The sequence below is a fragment of the Pseudoliparis swirei genome, chromosome 4 (assembly GCF_029220125.1).
Source record: "Pseudoliparis swirei isolate HS2019 ecotype Mariana Trench chromosome 4, NWPU_hadal_v1, whole genome shotgun sequence".
Lineage (NCBI taxonomy): Eukaryota > Metazoa > Chordata > Actinopteri > Perciformes > Liparidae > Pseudoliparis > Pseudoliparis swirei.
The window spans coordinates 28732360-28748531 of NC_079391.1; the positions used below are offsets into that span (position 1 = coordinate 28732360).

The window sequence follows — 16172 nt, forward strand, 5'->3', positions numbered from 1 at the left end:
CCGGACTCACACATGGCTGTCTGCTGCTGCGCGCACAGGCTAGACGTTTACGCACAGTCCAGCGCGCACAGGCTAGACGTTTACGCACAGTCCAGCGCGCCTCATGGGCGAGTGTCTGAGCTCTTTCTCCCCCCACCCATTCAATCAATCTGAGTCTGCCTTTATACAGGTGTGTCGCTCCGCTGCTGAGCCGCGATTGGTCGCACAAGACGTGACAGTAGCAGAAGAGCCACAGTCCCAAACATGATCATAAAGCATCCATAAAACCGCAGCGAACGCAAGAGGACAGATTTGCTGATTGGCCCGTATGAATTAAGATTTTAATTCCACAGCATATTATTAGGTCATTAGACCCATCACGGTATGCTGGTTAAATGACAACTTTCCATCAAGAAAATTCAAGTAAAATACAAATCAAGTTAAACCCTCATCCATTAAAGTGCGTATCAGGCCCAACACTGGTGTGCGTTTAAAGCGCGTCATTGTCAGTGTTATCAGGGAGTTGATGGACAGCTTCTGAAGCACATGTGCACAAGTAGTCACACTGCATCGTTAGTCCGCAGTGCCTCCATTCTTCCGCTAGAGGGGGCGCTAACTCAAACTGATGACAACAAAGTAAAACAATGATGTGTAGAGTGGATGATTATGTGTACTTTTCAAAGCAGACTTTATTCAACTTACGTTTACAACAATAATCTAAATAACCGCACAGTTGTTTGTTTGTTTTTCAGGTCATGAACCTCATTGAAGTGCTCTCAACACGAGTTTTGTAACAATGCTCGAACCGAAGCCCTCTGAGCTGTCATCATGTATCTGACTCCAAATGAATATCGACTCTGGTCCTCATGTGACCCACTGAAAACCCGATGAACCTCGGTTCTGTTATCTGCCAATTCGATGGAAGCGCGATATCCGATTTCTTGGAGTAGCATTCCCCTTTAAGCCCGCAGACCCGCTCAGAGATGGCCCATTGTCTTAAGTCCACCCATCTGTGGGGGTGGCTTTGCGAAAGTTTGCAGGGCAATACAAAAAACTTTTTCCAACTGTCACTTGGCTGTGTTGGTCGGAGGCTGATGGAGGACAGCGAGGACGGCTACACGCATTAACAACAAAAGCCAACAACATTAACACCGACGCACGAGCGAGTGTGAAGAGACCGAGGATGCGACCAAGACAGTTCGGGGAGGCGCGCGATGTCCGGGCCTGACTTGGAGACGTTTTGTTGGGACTGTCACAGTTTCAGTGCGCGGTCGCAACAAAGCGAAAAGCGCACCCAGCACACACCCCTCAAAAAGTGATTTAAATTGACAATCGACGCGCTGTTAGAATTTTATTTTTTATTAAATGTTCCCAAAAATATAGTCTGCCGTCTTGACAACAATGACCCGTTTAGGGTTCTGCGGGGTTCACGCTTTTGGACGGGGAGTCTCCTCTCCCGTTCACCTCTTCATCGCACTTCTGACGGTCCTGGGCACCTGGGGATCATCACACGAACCAGGTCAGTGAGCCCGGAACCACACACCTAGCCGTTTGGATTCGGGATATCGCCACGTCCTCTGGTGTTTTGTTGGTGCACATTTCTTTCAGAGCGCATCTAATTGAGCTCACAGGCAGGCCAGCAGTCCTCACCGCGGAGGGGAGGCCAGCTGTGACTTGTGTTTACAAAGTTTTCCTCCGACCGTAGCAATTAAACCCAAGGTTTTGCAGCGTAGCCTGGGGAGCCTGAGAGACTTCCTTTCCAGTGAATCATCATCATCTGCCCCCAGCTGACATGTCCTCTGACCTCGCTGGTGCAGGTCAGGAAACAGCATTTGTCTTTGGGTATCTCTACAGGATGTGTCATCATTCTCATAATGGAGCCGGGTTTCTACTTTTGCAAACTGTATCACTTTTCAGGCCCAGTGGGTATCATCGCATCCAAGAATCCACCCTGTATTGTGTTGAAGGAAAACGCTCCCGGCATTATTCTACCTCCCAGTGTTCCCCAATAGGTTTGGATGTTCAGCCCCAGTTCTCTTGAGATGTGAGCTACAAGCAGAACAAACCTGTGTAAATCTACTGAGGCCCTTGAGAGGAACACAAATGTATGATTTCATTCATTCTTGTAACAGACATCAAAGCATAGGGAGAGGAGACAGCCATCCACATAGCAATCGTCATTCTTCGCCCTCTTTGTAAACAACTTGGTGAAGCAAGTTTATTGTGTTTTCCGCCACGTTTGTTAACCACCTCGTCCAAGCAGAGTCATCACAGTGTCTTATTTAGAGAAGTCTGACGGTTTCTCTTAATTGAATTGAATTTCACTTTCTTTTCCTTTCCTCGGGCGTAATTGCTTTTTTTGCCTTCATCGAGGAGCACGGCTGTTCAAATCTGCAATTAGCCCTTTGTGTGTTTTCTTAATTAAGATGCTAGATTGAATTATTACATACCGTCACCTTCCTAAAATAATGGCCTAAGTCGTTTAAAAAGTGTTTTAAGAAAACACCAAAAACTTGACCATATATTGATCATATGATATATTATACTACAGGGGTAGAATCACGTGATGTGTTCAACTGAGGATGTAGGCGATTTTACAAGAGTTGGCCAGTATCAGAGATGATTTAGAAAAAAAATAATCATAATTTTGTCCAGATGATGGAGGCCATTATTTTAGGAAGGTGACAATATGGATAAACTTCTTCATGTATTCTGAAAAACCCATAGGACTAGATGGCATATACCTCCAAGGAGGCCGCACGGCCAACCTGTAAAGTAAATACAACTACAACCAAACTCCTTCAAATACACATGAAAGGCAGCTATGCCGACTGACTGATGGCAGCTATGATTTTTGGCAATAAATCAATTTGTTGTGTCTTTAGCATTTCCAAGTTATATTATTGTTTAGCGCCGCAGTAACAAAAAGAAGCAACACAGGACACACTGGGCTTTGTTTTCCACATTTACTTTGGTTGTTCCACCGTTTGCTATTTCGGGGATAAAAGGGGACGCACGTTAAGACTTTCAAACACAGAGGTTTCCTCGCTCTTCCTTCAATGGATTCCACATTCAAAGCAGCTGGTTTGTAAAAAAATATTCACCTCCACGTCTCTCTCTGCACCGCTGCATTCATGGGAACATTTGCGCAGATGATCCCGTGTGTGACCATATGTTCCCTCGTCACAAAGCTGTGTGTGAAATCTCTCGTTTGCCTCGGGCTCATTTTCTCTTGAATGACGTTTAGCTAATGATGGCACAGAGGGGTTCAGGGAGGTCCTCGACAGATGTGACAACGTACAAGATGTGGTATGACAACCCCCTCGTGAGAATCATCTCGAAAGAACACCGTATAATTGATTTATAAAGTAACTTTTCATGCAATATGTATGTGCGTGTTGCTTCTGCATCTTAATTGAATGTAATTATTCATATATCCGGTAAACACACTTTGTATCAACAAAGCTGCAGATGAAGGATTTTAGCGCTTTGGTTTCCCCTATTTGGAAATAACATCTGGTCAAAATATTTTTACTTAAAAGTCTCCGCCATAGACATCGATTGTTTAATGTAATGATCCGAATGGAAAAAGATATGCAATATTAAGTAAGACTTCATCTTTTGAATGCATTTCATGGGACAAAGCTGAGAATAGGAGGCTGCTCACATTCTCTTTACCCACACATTCATTTCATGCTGCTAATTCAGGTATTTATAAGTACAGGAAATTAAGCAGGGTTATTTTTATCAGGGTTATGAATTTCCCCCGACTTTATCAAACCGGCTGCATGTGAGAGTGGAAAGTCAGAGGAGGATAGTAGACACACGTCCAGTGTTCCTCTGTTGGTCTCTCTGTACATTGCAGCTGTAGTCAAAGATAAAATAAATGACAGCTGATAGCTTCAGCCACTTAAATTATTTAATCACCCTCCTCTCCCCCATGATTTATTAACCCATCTCTCTCATCTCCTCTTCCCACCATGGCTTCGGCAGAGAGGCGGGATCTGCCCCAGTATGAAGTGGTTCACCCCACCCGAGTGGATGCCAGAGGTCACTTCCTGTCCAACTTCCTGTCTCACCATGCTCGCCGTGTACAGCGGCGGGAAGCCTCCGAGGGACCGGCGGACACGGATCGGGTTTTCTACCAGCTGTGGCACGGCGGCCACAGTTTGCACTTTAACCTCACGCTCAACCCACACCTGCTGGCTCCAGGCTTCCTGACGGAGAGGAGGTACGGCGGCCTGCACGGCACCCAGATCCGCCCCGCCGGGTCCTCCCGGTGCTATTTCTTAGGTGAGGTGCGGGGCGAGGCCGTCGGTAAAGGAAGCGCAGCCATAAGCACCTGCGATGGACTGGTGAGTAACTTCTAAAAGCTTGAACTCTAACTGGAGGTTGTATTGAAAGGCATTTCCAGTTTATCATCAGGGATTGTTGTGAGGAATGTTCAGACCTGACGACTTCAGGGTCTTTCAGGAAGCTACACACCCAGTTTGTATTTTCCATAAAACACAGGGGTCTGAAGTCGACGGCTATCCAGACTTGGAACTTAAAGCTGCGTTCACACCAAAAAAGTTGCGAATATTCGCAATGCTTTACTCGCTTGACTATTTGTGGCTTTTCGCGTCACTCGCACCTTAGTGGGGGCGGGGCTTATCTCTGTGGCTTTACTCCGTGGAAACCATTATCATTTCCTTCATCCACCACGGAAGAACTAACCACTAGTTCTGCTTTATACTTGTTGTGGAAATCCCATTGTAATGCTTCTTTCTGGTCATATGACGTCTATTGCTTCTGTACATCCTGGAGAGGAATCCTCCTCTGTCTTTCTCCTGAAGGTTTCTTCCCTTTCTCCCCATGAAAACGTTTTTTTCTCTTTCTTGGGAGTTTTTTCTGCTCTGATGTGAGGTCCTGGGACAGAGATGTCATACAGAATGTGTACAGATTGTAAAGCCCTCTGAGGCTAATCTGTAATTTGTGATATTGGGCGATACAAAATAAACTGAATTGAATTGAATTCCACAAACGTCGGAACGTCTAACGCCCTCGTGTTCAGGTTCATAACATCACCGTAGGCTACCACAGCTCGGTGACTTTCACCGACTACGTCTGAATGACTTCCGCTTCCAGCGTCATTAGAGCAGCAGTTAGATTCACCAACGGCGGAGCGTCTCAACGCTGAATGGCTTTCTCATCTCGCCGTTGGGCGCATCTTTCGCCAAAGTATAAATATTCAACTTCAGGGGGAGAGAGGCACATTTTGCATGAATCGCAAGCACTCGCATCTGTACGTTGACTTTACACGTGATCTACTCGGACGAAAAATTCGTAAAGATTTTTAGTATGAACGCAACTTAAGAGTGCGACTCCAGCCTCGAGGTGTACACAGCCCGACTGTTGAAACCAACAACAACTTGTTCCCGTGAAACGAGATGTTTGCAAGCAGTGGAGCAGATAGTGTGTAGACACACACTCACACAGAACCACCATCAGGCTTCGCTGTAAACCTTTAGCGTATCTCCACCCTGTCACCGTCGAGGCTGAAGAACTAAGTGACGCTTCCTTCGGTGCAGTAAGCCTGTTCGAAGACTGTTCCTTCGAAATGCAGCCGGCCATGCGTGTAGTCTTAAAGGAGCACGTCGGTGGACCGCTAAGGGAGCGGTCCTCCATCAGAGCATGTACATCTCCGTCTCCAGAGCATCGCCAACTTCTGGCAGTCCTGAAAATTCTCGGAGCTTTATCCGGCCTAAACCTGGACAGAGGCAATTGTTTTCTCACTTTGCTCACCCACTGCTGTCAGAAATAGAGACGGCGTCCTGCTTCTTCGTTCCCTCTCCTGCAAGGTTATATGTGCACAGAGATTATCTCCAGCTCACCGCTCTTACATGTCATTTAGTTGATGCTTTTATCCAGAGCGACCTACAATCATGTTACATTCATACACCGTAGACGCGGCTACAGGGAGCAACTCGGGGTTAAGTGCTTTGCTCAAGGACACATCGACGAGGGCGGGGATTAAACCACCAATCTCCTGATTGAAAGACAGACCTGCTCGCCACAGTCGCCATGTTGAATCGTGCGTCTTCACTTGGTGTGTGTGTGTGTGTGTGTCTGATCTTCTCAGCAACCATTTCTACCAATGGAGGGTTCAAAGGCGCCATGTTTTTGGCTCACGGCGCCCTTCTCTTACTCGCTACAGATGCTTTCAACAAAAGCGTCCTTTGAGAAGTTTGAATTGCCACATCTTGTACCAGTTCACACCCAGTTCTTAATGTAATTAGAGTTCTAGAGATCACGCGTCTCACAAACTCGTCATGTGTCGCTGAATAGTCAGTGAACATCTTAGACCTTGACTGCATAAAAAAGTTGAAGGATTAAAAAAGACGATCAAATTATATGAATCCTTCGGGTCAAACAAGGCTGTTGAATACATTCCCATCCCCCTCACAACATATGACATTTATTTTTGAAGGTATTTAAAACCCTGCGTTATTTATATCCATGTTTAATTCGTTCAGTCGACCGTGCACGAGGCGCATGTGCCAAACGAAATGGGGTCACGCTTCAAGGTCAAAAAAACTCCACCAGTTCCCTAAAAGTAGTGCACTCACTGTAATCCCACAAACCCAAAAGTAATTCGACGCACGGAAATAAACTTCAAAGGCCTTTCGTTCGATAATTAATAGTTAATCCTTTGCAGACATACAATTTCTGAATGTCTTCATTTTTTTTCCACAACACATGGTTTCCACATTGCCGGTGCTCTGCCAGCTGTGTGCCGCAGCCGGCTCCGCTCCTCGCTCTTTTTTGGGGCTTCGGTGTGGTCTTCATCGTGTGATGATCAGCTAGATTGAAGTCAGGTGACTGATGTGTCTTCTGCTTGGTCCTAAAAGACTTGTTTTTTCTTGTCTATACATTCGGGTCGATTGTTTATCAATGGGATTACCCGAAGCCTTTGGTAAACCTGAGACCGGCGGTAATGTTTCTCTGTGATTAATCACATGTGACATGTGTGTCTTTGTGGTGGAAGAGGAGTTATAAATACTGAAGACAGATGAGAAGAGAGAGGCCTGCAGATTCTTTTTATATAGTTTGTGTATGTTCTTGGATTGTCCGGCGTACCATTTCTGTCCGGATCAATTTCGTGAATATGATATCTGAGGAATGCTCGACAGGAATGACTTCAAATTGGGCACAAATGTCCACCTGGACTCAAGGATGAACTGATTGGATTTTGAGGTCAACGTTCTAAGTCACTATGACATGATACGCCAAATTGCACTAAAGGTTGATCAGAACAAAATGAGGCGATTCAGAGACAGTCGTAGCGTAATGTAAAGTGTCCTTTAATAAAACGAATGGAGAAAAGGGGGGATGGGTGCCCAACGTCAACAAATGATTCCTCCCGGTCGAGGTCTTTGGTCTCACACCTGGTGTGAGGCGGTTCCTTTCTCCTGTGTGGGCAGAGGAGAGGGGTGAGGTCAGAGTGCTCGGTTACCTCCTCTCCTGAGGTTCCTTGTCATCTCCTGTTCAGCCTGCTCCCTCCTGCTGCTTTCTAGTGCAGGGAAGATATGCTCCCTCTAATTACCTAATGGGCTGCAGGTGTGACCACTCCCATGTGCCCATTGGCTGCAGCACCTGCACTGGGAAGTACACTCCCTTGATCCCCTCCCCGAACCTGAGTTTAGGGATCCACCCCCTGTGCTCTGTCTGCTTGGCTTTTCCCCCTGGTTTGCCACAATGGTCAAAGGTGTGTGTGTGTGTGTGTGTGTGTGTGTGTGTGCTCGCTCACCTGAAGTATGCAGATTATCATTATTCAATTTCTCTGGTTTTAATAACGTACATAACATCCTGTGGCAGGAGCACCGATCACAGAACGACATTATCAGTTATTTTCTTAAACAACCAGTGATGAATGAAGTATCTGTGTAGAACTAAAGAAGCATTGTAAGAGATAACATACACACACACACAGACACACACACACACACATACACACACTAACCCCTGTGGATGTTGACAGCATTTGGTCTGCTCTCAGTGGAGCAGCACCTCCCATCCCAACTCTGTGTGACTGATGACTGAGGAGGTTAGGAATCCAGGTTAGGATCTAAGTCAGCCAGAAGCCCTTTTATCCAGAATATGTGGCTGCACAGTAAAATATGATAATGCTCTATATTTCTTTTCTATTTTAAAGTCCTCAACATTCAAGAAATGTAAATCCATTAATCAAAGAGCTTATACCTGACCTGCTGTTGGGACGCACGGCGGCTCCTTTTGGCCCAAACGTGCACACATGTATGTGATGCTGATTCTTTATAATATAAAAACGTGTAAACCAACCCGTGCAATTTGTTCATACAAATATGACTCAGTGGTTGAACTATAAATGTCAAATGGATATCTCCCCTCTTCTTTACTTGAAAAAATGGTACGTAAAAATGCTTTTATCGTGAAAATATCAGAGTTGTGTCAGTCCAACGGTTTTGCAAAAAATCCAATAATGTAAGAACTCATTGAGTTACCGGTGGAATAAATATTTCAGATGGTTTTGTTGCTGACAGGGGGGCAGAGACTAATTGATATTTATAAAGATTCACAGCACAAACAAACAAACGGTGCACAGATGACAGTTATTTACAGAGCAGAGGGCCACATGAAGGAAAGCAGTCCCAACAACTCAAAATACTGAATATACTAATATTGTGAAATCGTGTAAAAACTACTGGTTTCAAGTAATTTATTATCGCATGCACAAAATGACATTATTCAAGAAGACAATGCTCTGTAAATATAATTAAGGCCTATGTTTCAACAACTTGACATTAACTACTTGACATTTTTCATTACTTTTGTAGTCATCTGATCATTCTTTGTACATATTATTCATGTGCTGCACAATATACATGTTGTATTATTTGTATTTATTACATCCACACACACACATACAGTAACAGTGTGTGTGTTTGTATTTATTTGACATAAAAAAAGACAAATTCAATGCCATCACAACAAACGAGCACATTTTTTGTGACCTTAGTGAAACATTCTATGTTGTGATTGAGACCTTTGTGAATCTGTGTGAACTGAACTTTGAGCTCAAAATAGCATGAGCGCAGAAGAACGCATGTTGCGACACAGCAGTCTCGCCCCTACTCGACTTTCCCCATGTGTTACAGTACATCCTCCCGTCTGTCAGAGTCTCAGAGTCCCACTGAAGCTGCTGGGAGAGCTGATGGGAGCAGAAGCTGGACACGAATTAAATATAGGGCAAGGCTGGTCAGAAGGGAAAAAGAGTGGGGCTCCTGGAATTTGGCTTTGGCACCGTGCCAACATGGTGTAGGGTGCAGTAATTTATGTGACATTTGATCTTTCGCCTGGATGGCGACAGCAAAAAAAGAAGAAGAAGAAAAAAAGACATCAGACTCTTTCACTGGAAGCTTCCAAATTTTTTTTTTTTGGGGGTTGCTAGAGACAGATCAGTGTTGTGGGCTTTACGAGCCATTCTTTAGCTTTTGAAGCTGACATGTGGTGTACATTGTTTAAACAAAAGAAAAACATGGAAATATTTCCCCGTTTTGTATAAGTTTCAGTCTTGAAAATACTCAACATGAACTGCAACCACTACAAGGACACTTCCTTTCCCTCGAAGGCTTAAACTGTGAAGCATCTGCAGGATGGGAAGAGTTGGTCTAACAGCAAAGTCACTCAAAATGAAAATAATTAGTAAAAAAAACCAGTGCATTTTACATCTTATAATAATGCAGTGGTTTTATTAAGATATTTATATTGAGATGGTCATAAATAAAGTACTTTTTGTGAGTTTTGTTTTATAATAATATATTATATATATATATATATAATTATTCATTAATCTGTTGGTTATTGTGTTAATTGATTAATCACTTGGTGTGTAAAAAAAAAGAATAATAATTAAGAATGAAAAATAGGTGTCATAAGGTGACAACATTTATTTTAGTTTTGTACGAACAATGTTCCAAAAGCCCAAAATATAAAATTTGCTGTGAGCAGTAATAATTCACAATCACAATAGTTTCGTTGTTCATTTTCATTGACTAATCGTCGCAGCTCGACAGTCTGTCACCTCATGGCCCCCAGTTCCATATCTATTGTGGCAGAAGATCACGTGAAATACACAAAGTACTTTGTTTTGCTCGAAAATGCCGTTTAAAACCATAAGCTGTTTTTGTAAATGGAGGTGAAAAGAGATGAGGAGAACTGACCTGCAGCCCTTCTTTTCTTCTTCAGACGGGACTGTTCAAGTTGTCCGGTGAAGAGTTCTTCATTCGCCCTCTGGAGAAGTCGAGCGACGACACCTCGGAGCCTCAGTCCCACGCCATCTACAAACGGCAAGCGGCCCCTCCCCCCCGGAGTCCAGTGGTACAGCCCGTCTCGGGGAAACAACCGCTCAACGGTACCTGTGGAATCACAAGTGAGTCATTATTTTCACCACAAACAAACATGTTTGCAACCACATTATTAACACATATTACAATACTTTACATTCCTTGAAATTGACTAATAAAATCCAGTCATATGGCAAATGAGAGCCCTGACTTCATGAAGATGACGAATGGCCACATGTTGTTGTTCCGGTCTCTGCAGTCTGTCTCCGGCTAACCACGTGCAGGGCAGAGCTCATGATTCCACTACTTCAAAGTCTGACCTTGAAAAATAATTTGAGCCTTCTGGAGAGAAAATGTGCTTTGAGTTTGTGAATAATTAAGAATATGATTGTGTTTGCCACATGAATCTGTAAAAGAAAATAACAGTCTTTCTTTTCTCTTCCTGACATCAATGCAGCAGTGTGTGTGTGTAATACTAAGTGGCGGCTTCAACACTTTTTAAAGAATCTATCAGGGTCTTTTTATTTTTTATTCTTCTTTTCAGCCCCCTGCTGATGTAAATGGCTCACAGAAAGAAATAGAAGGACAAAGTATCAGCATTACCATACTTAGATTGATGGATGGACAGATTGATGGATAGATTTTGACATGCAGTGGTCTATTAACCTGCCCCCCCCCCCCACCCCTTCTACACACACACACACCGAGCTGAACGCTCATTCTCTTTTATTGCATTGAATATCATGTTTCAGATGTATAATTCAGACAGTTAATCTATTCAGTTGTATGTGTTTTTTGCCGATACAATAAATAATTAATGTTATGTGTGCATATAAACCAAAAGAATATCAGATAAATATCATGGTACAGCATGAACCAAAGCAGAGGCAGGTACAGGACGATTCATGAGAACTATCTTAAAGCTACAGACAGTTATTAGTGTTGAGATTAATGAGAAATGTCTAAAAGCTACAGATAATTATTAGTGTTGAGAATAATGAGAAATGTCTTAAAGCTACAGATAATTATTAGTGTTATTATTAATAGGAAATGTCTTAAAGCTAGTCAGTTATGAGCATTGATATTAATAAGAAATATCTTAAAGCTACAGATAATTATTAGTGTTTATATTAAGAAATATCTTAAAGCTACAGATAATTATTAGTGTTTATATTAAGAAATGTCTTAAAGCTACAGATAATTAGTGTTGAGATTCATGAAAAATGTCTTCAAGCTAGAGACAGTTATTCATACCTGCAAACTTGTCACCTTTCACCGTATTGAAATCAAAATAGGTCATCCAAGTGAATCGTGTAGATCCGAAGAGTTTTTGTTTTGGGGTAGGGGGGGGGGTCAACTGGCCGGCTGGCGTTTATGAGATTGGAGTGAGACACGGAGAAAATGTTATATGGTGCTCTTCGCAATAAAACTTCTTTGATGGGACGTGTCGAGTCTCGGCCAATCAGCGTTCAGATGTCGACAGCGTTTAGGGGGTTTAGGTTAGCTTGAATGTCACCCCGCTACATCTACTGCTGTCACACTGCACGGTGTATCGATACTAACAAAGTACCCGTACGTTAAACACGATATGACTTAGCATATTTTTTGTATCAATACTTCATTAAAAGAGCGCGCGCGCTGCTCCGTGTCAAGCTGTCTGCATGCAATGCGCTGCGCAGCGCTCACAGCGAGTGGCGTCAAGTGGCGGAGCTTTTGAGACTTAAAGGCTTCAGCTTTAAAAAAAAGAAGAAAAAGATGATTCCAGAAGTGAAATGTTTCAGTTCTTTGTCTCCAAGGCAGACAGTCTGTAAAGTTATGTAACTCTACAGCTGCTCATCCTGATGAACTCTGTATCATCTGGTCAGATACTGACTCAAGGCCTCATAGTGTATAATCAATGCTATGATCGGAACATGTAGTTTCATTAATATCTGGCTGTATTGATACTAATAATACTGCCATTTGTTAAGTGTTGAAAAAGTGAACCATACAGATGTTTTATTTATTACTATTATAGATAAATATACCAGTATCGTATTTATGGTATCATATTGTTTTTATGGTATTGTATCACATTCTTGTATAATGATATTTATGGCAGCTATCGTATAGAAGTTATAATGTTAATGACAGCCAGGTAGAGGCAAAACAGACTCAAGGAACAGAGTCATGGCTCAGCAGAGCTCACGAGTCCTTGTTGTTCAGGCCAAAGAAAGGGAAGTTGGTTTATGAATGACTTTAACCATATGATATATATACATATTTTTTATTACTATCATTATATCATAAATAATATTTCTACTTTATACATGTTGTTGTAAAACTACCAAAGTTCAGCTAAAAATATTATTAGATTAATCAATTAGTTGCTTAAGAGAAAAAGAAAAGAAAAAAATTGTTGATAATAATTCCACTTTAAATAATAATAAAAACATGTTATGGTTCCAGCTTCTTAAATTTGAATATGTGCTACTTTTCCATTTTTCCTAATTTGAATGATTTTTAAATATTGTTATACTTGTGTTCGCCAGTAGGGGGCAGTAGCGGGTTTTGCATGACTGGTGCCGTAATTCTTGTCTTAAACAAACAAATTAGACCAGCGTAACACAGACAGTGACGCAGCTGTTGATGCGAGTCCCTTGGTGTTTACAGGTGAGAAACGTACATAAGCACCATATATATATATATTAATGTTATTTTCGCTCGCTTTTATATTTTGACAGTTATTAACTGTGTAGAAGTTAAAGTGAAGACGGTTAATTAAGGCTAGCGCCGTTTAGCTAGCGGATGCGGACCCCTTCTCCATTCAGCCACTTCCCGGGGTGGGGGCCTCTGCTGGGAAATCACAGAAAGGGTGGGTGGGAAGGTTTATTATATATTATAGGTTATTGGATAAAACAGGAACAAAAGGAATTAAATTCTAAAATTATTTAGAAATTAAAGAAATTAAAAAAGTGTTCAAGTGCACAAAATTCAGGAAGTTACTTGATTTGTAAAATAGTGTAACGTGGGAATTGTTAACCTGTGTGATTGTAGCTCAAGTGATCCGTAGAGATTTCTCTGAATGGGCCTCGCTCCTATTCACACCTGGGTCCATGCAAAATAAATATTACTGAAGATTTCAAGGTGTGGCGGCCATCTTACCGGGTTCACCATCATCTTTCAATGTGTTGTAACTATTCTATTAATATATATATATTAGGGCTGTCAATCGATTAAAAAAAATTAACTAATTAATCGCACATTTTGAAATTCATTAATCGCGATTAATCGCAATTAAAAGTTAAAAGTTCATTCTTTTTAAAGACCAAACTTCACACAGAGCTGTGTTTTCAAAAAGGCTCCTACCTATAAAGTGCCAGCGAGGTATTTAATATTGTGGATGATAAATTGTTTCTTCAGTGAAACATCAGATTAGTAAAAAAAAAAGAACTATATTGAGACCCCATTGGTCCTGTCATCTTTAACATTGAACAGCAGAACCAGTGGCCTTGGTAAACTGACTGACATTCACATATGTCACGTTAACCCTCTGGAGGCTGGGCTCATTTTATACATTTTACAAAAACAAAAAAAATCACCTTTTAAAGGCGTTTGCATATGACACATACCCCCGTGTTCTACATCAAACATTCCAGAACAATCTCAGCTCTATTCAATGAGGCTCATTGTCCTCACGCCGTGTTCTCTGCTCTCTGACTGACAGGCTGCTATAGAGCCTTCCCTGTGAGGTGGGAGGTCCTTTGTGATTTACTGAGTGTTCATTGGTTGTTTTTTCCCCAAAATGTTGACAGACAAACGGATTGACCAATCACGGTGAAGGTTTCGTGTGACGAGTTATTTCCGCGCCGCGTCACCCGACACGTCGCCCCTCGGTTCCTCTGTGTATCAGAGGGGGAGACGGGAGGAAGGAGCGGAGGAGGAAACCCGACTGATTCATCCACGAGTTTAAACTGATTTCTGCTCCTTATTTTCGCGGAGAAATAATTGTTTTAAAAACGGAAACAGTGTTAAACCGTACTGCCGCGACTTGACACTCGGTTTGAGTGTAAAAACTTCAACGAACACCGGAAATAAACAAAGTTGCGTTAAAATATTTTAGTGCGATAACGTGGCCAAATTAATCGCATAGATTAACGCGTTAACGCTGACAGCCCTAATATATATATATATATATATTCTTATTAGAAAGGTTTATGGGAACTGACTTAGTCAGAGCAGAGGACCCCCACCCCGTTGTCACCTTTTTCACCCCTCATGAGTTTGCAGGTATGGTTATTAGTGAGTTAATCATGGTTTTATGCAGATTATTCCATAATTTGTTCCATGAGACTGATGTTGGCTCAAATGACCACGGATGTTGTTTCTGTTTGTGTTCTTCCGTCAAAAACGAGGAAGAACGTCCTTTTAAGTTAAATTAAAAACAAATCCTCACTGGATTAAAGTGTGATTGTAATCAAATTTTCCATTTCCGTCTCCCGTATTCAGATTCCCATCAAGGTTCCAAAGACATTGAGAGGCAACGAGAGCGGTGGGAGCAGCGGCAGCAGAGACGGAGGAAGAGAATCCGCCAACGCTCAGTTAGCAAAGAGAAGTGGGTGGAAACGCTGGTGGTGGCCGACGCCAAGATGGTGGAGCATCACGGGAGCAAAGCTGTGGAGAGTTACGTCCTGGCTGTCATGAATATTGTAAGTATGTGACATCAAAATCCACGTTGTTTGAATTCTTAACAATTTCAATCCATTTAATCTCCTAGATAGCAGATCGCCATCTTAGCCTCGTTAGCGTGTTTTAGCCCGTTTTATTTACCCTGTCCACTAACTGGACCGTATGAAACAAAACACTGTGGTTTTGCCGAGTGTTACATGCTGGAATTATTTTTTGACTGCCAGGCAACCAGTGGAGACTAAACAAACCATATATACAATGGTAATTGGTGAGCTTTAGAGGCGCTGGTATACGGGGTCAGATCAGTCTCAATAATTGCAAGTGGACACAGAAAGACTCACAAATGCAAACAAAGATCCACAAACGCACGCAGAACGATTCACAAATGCATTCCAATGTACACAAATAGAGAAACCTACCGCTGGTGTGTTACGATTATGTTACGCCCGGCCTAGGGGAGCTTTAACGTAACATACGGACGGGTCTACCCACCTCCCAAATTAGGACCAATGAGGCAGTTTATAATGAACAATGTTTTTTATTGTGCACTCTGTCATGACTTCATCAGGGTGATGCCTGGCCCAACATAACAAACAAAACAATCTGTGCATGTAACGCAACTTCTCTAGACCACAAAAGAAAGACCAGATGTCTTACCTATCTCTCTATCAGAAAACAGGGTTAAACAGAGTTAAACAAAGAGAGCTCCTCCCCCCTACCGACACCCTTACTAATCCCACCACCCAAGAATCCGTGTTATGCCGCATGGCCCGGTTGGAAGCTGGAGAGACGGAGGGCCGGCCCCACAGGTTCCCTCCTAAGTAGCCGTCCAATTACCTACAACGAAAAGGAAAAGCACAGGGCAAGGCCAAACATATCACAGCACCCCCCTTCGGCAGGGAGGGGAACAACAATAAGGTTAGGCTTTTTTCCCTTGATGCTCTGGCTCATAACACCCGCCCCCAGCTAAGATTAAACATTTCTTCACTTGAAGAAAAGTGTGTTGAAAAATTGCCGGGACTTCCATCCAGACGGCGTCGGGTACCAGCGCATCTGGGCGTGGAGGGCCGCGGTGGCGGCCGGTGGGTACGTGAAGGCTGCGTGAGGGAGGTCGGGGGGTCAGCTCGGTGGTGTACAGCGGGTAGGGGGTCCAGGCGTCCG

The 16172-nt window shown here is 42.8% G+C and overlaps 1 protein-coding gene across 1 annotated transcript in view; it reads left to right on the forward strand.

The window, feature by feature from the left end:
• Window positions 1–1089: 1089 nt before the first annotated feature.
• LOC130192289 (A disintegrin and metalloproteinase with thrombospondin motifs 7) overlaps window positions 1090–16172 on the forward strand; it is a 67078-nt gene continuing 51995 nt past the window's right edge. Inside the window, exons 1-4 of the mRNA XM_056412124.1 lie at window positions 1090–1498; window positions 3973–4334; window positions 10246–10429; window positions 14832–15031. Coding sequence (XP_056268099.1) covers window positions 1381–1498; window positions 3973–4334; window positions 10246–10429; window positions 14832–15031 — 864 coding nt within the window. The 5' untranslated portion in view covers window positions 1090–1380. The remainder of the gene's footprint in view (window positions 1499–3972; window positions 4335–10245; window positions 10430–14831; window positions 15032–16172) is intronic.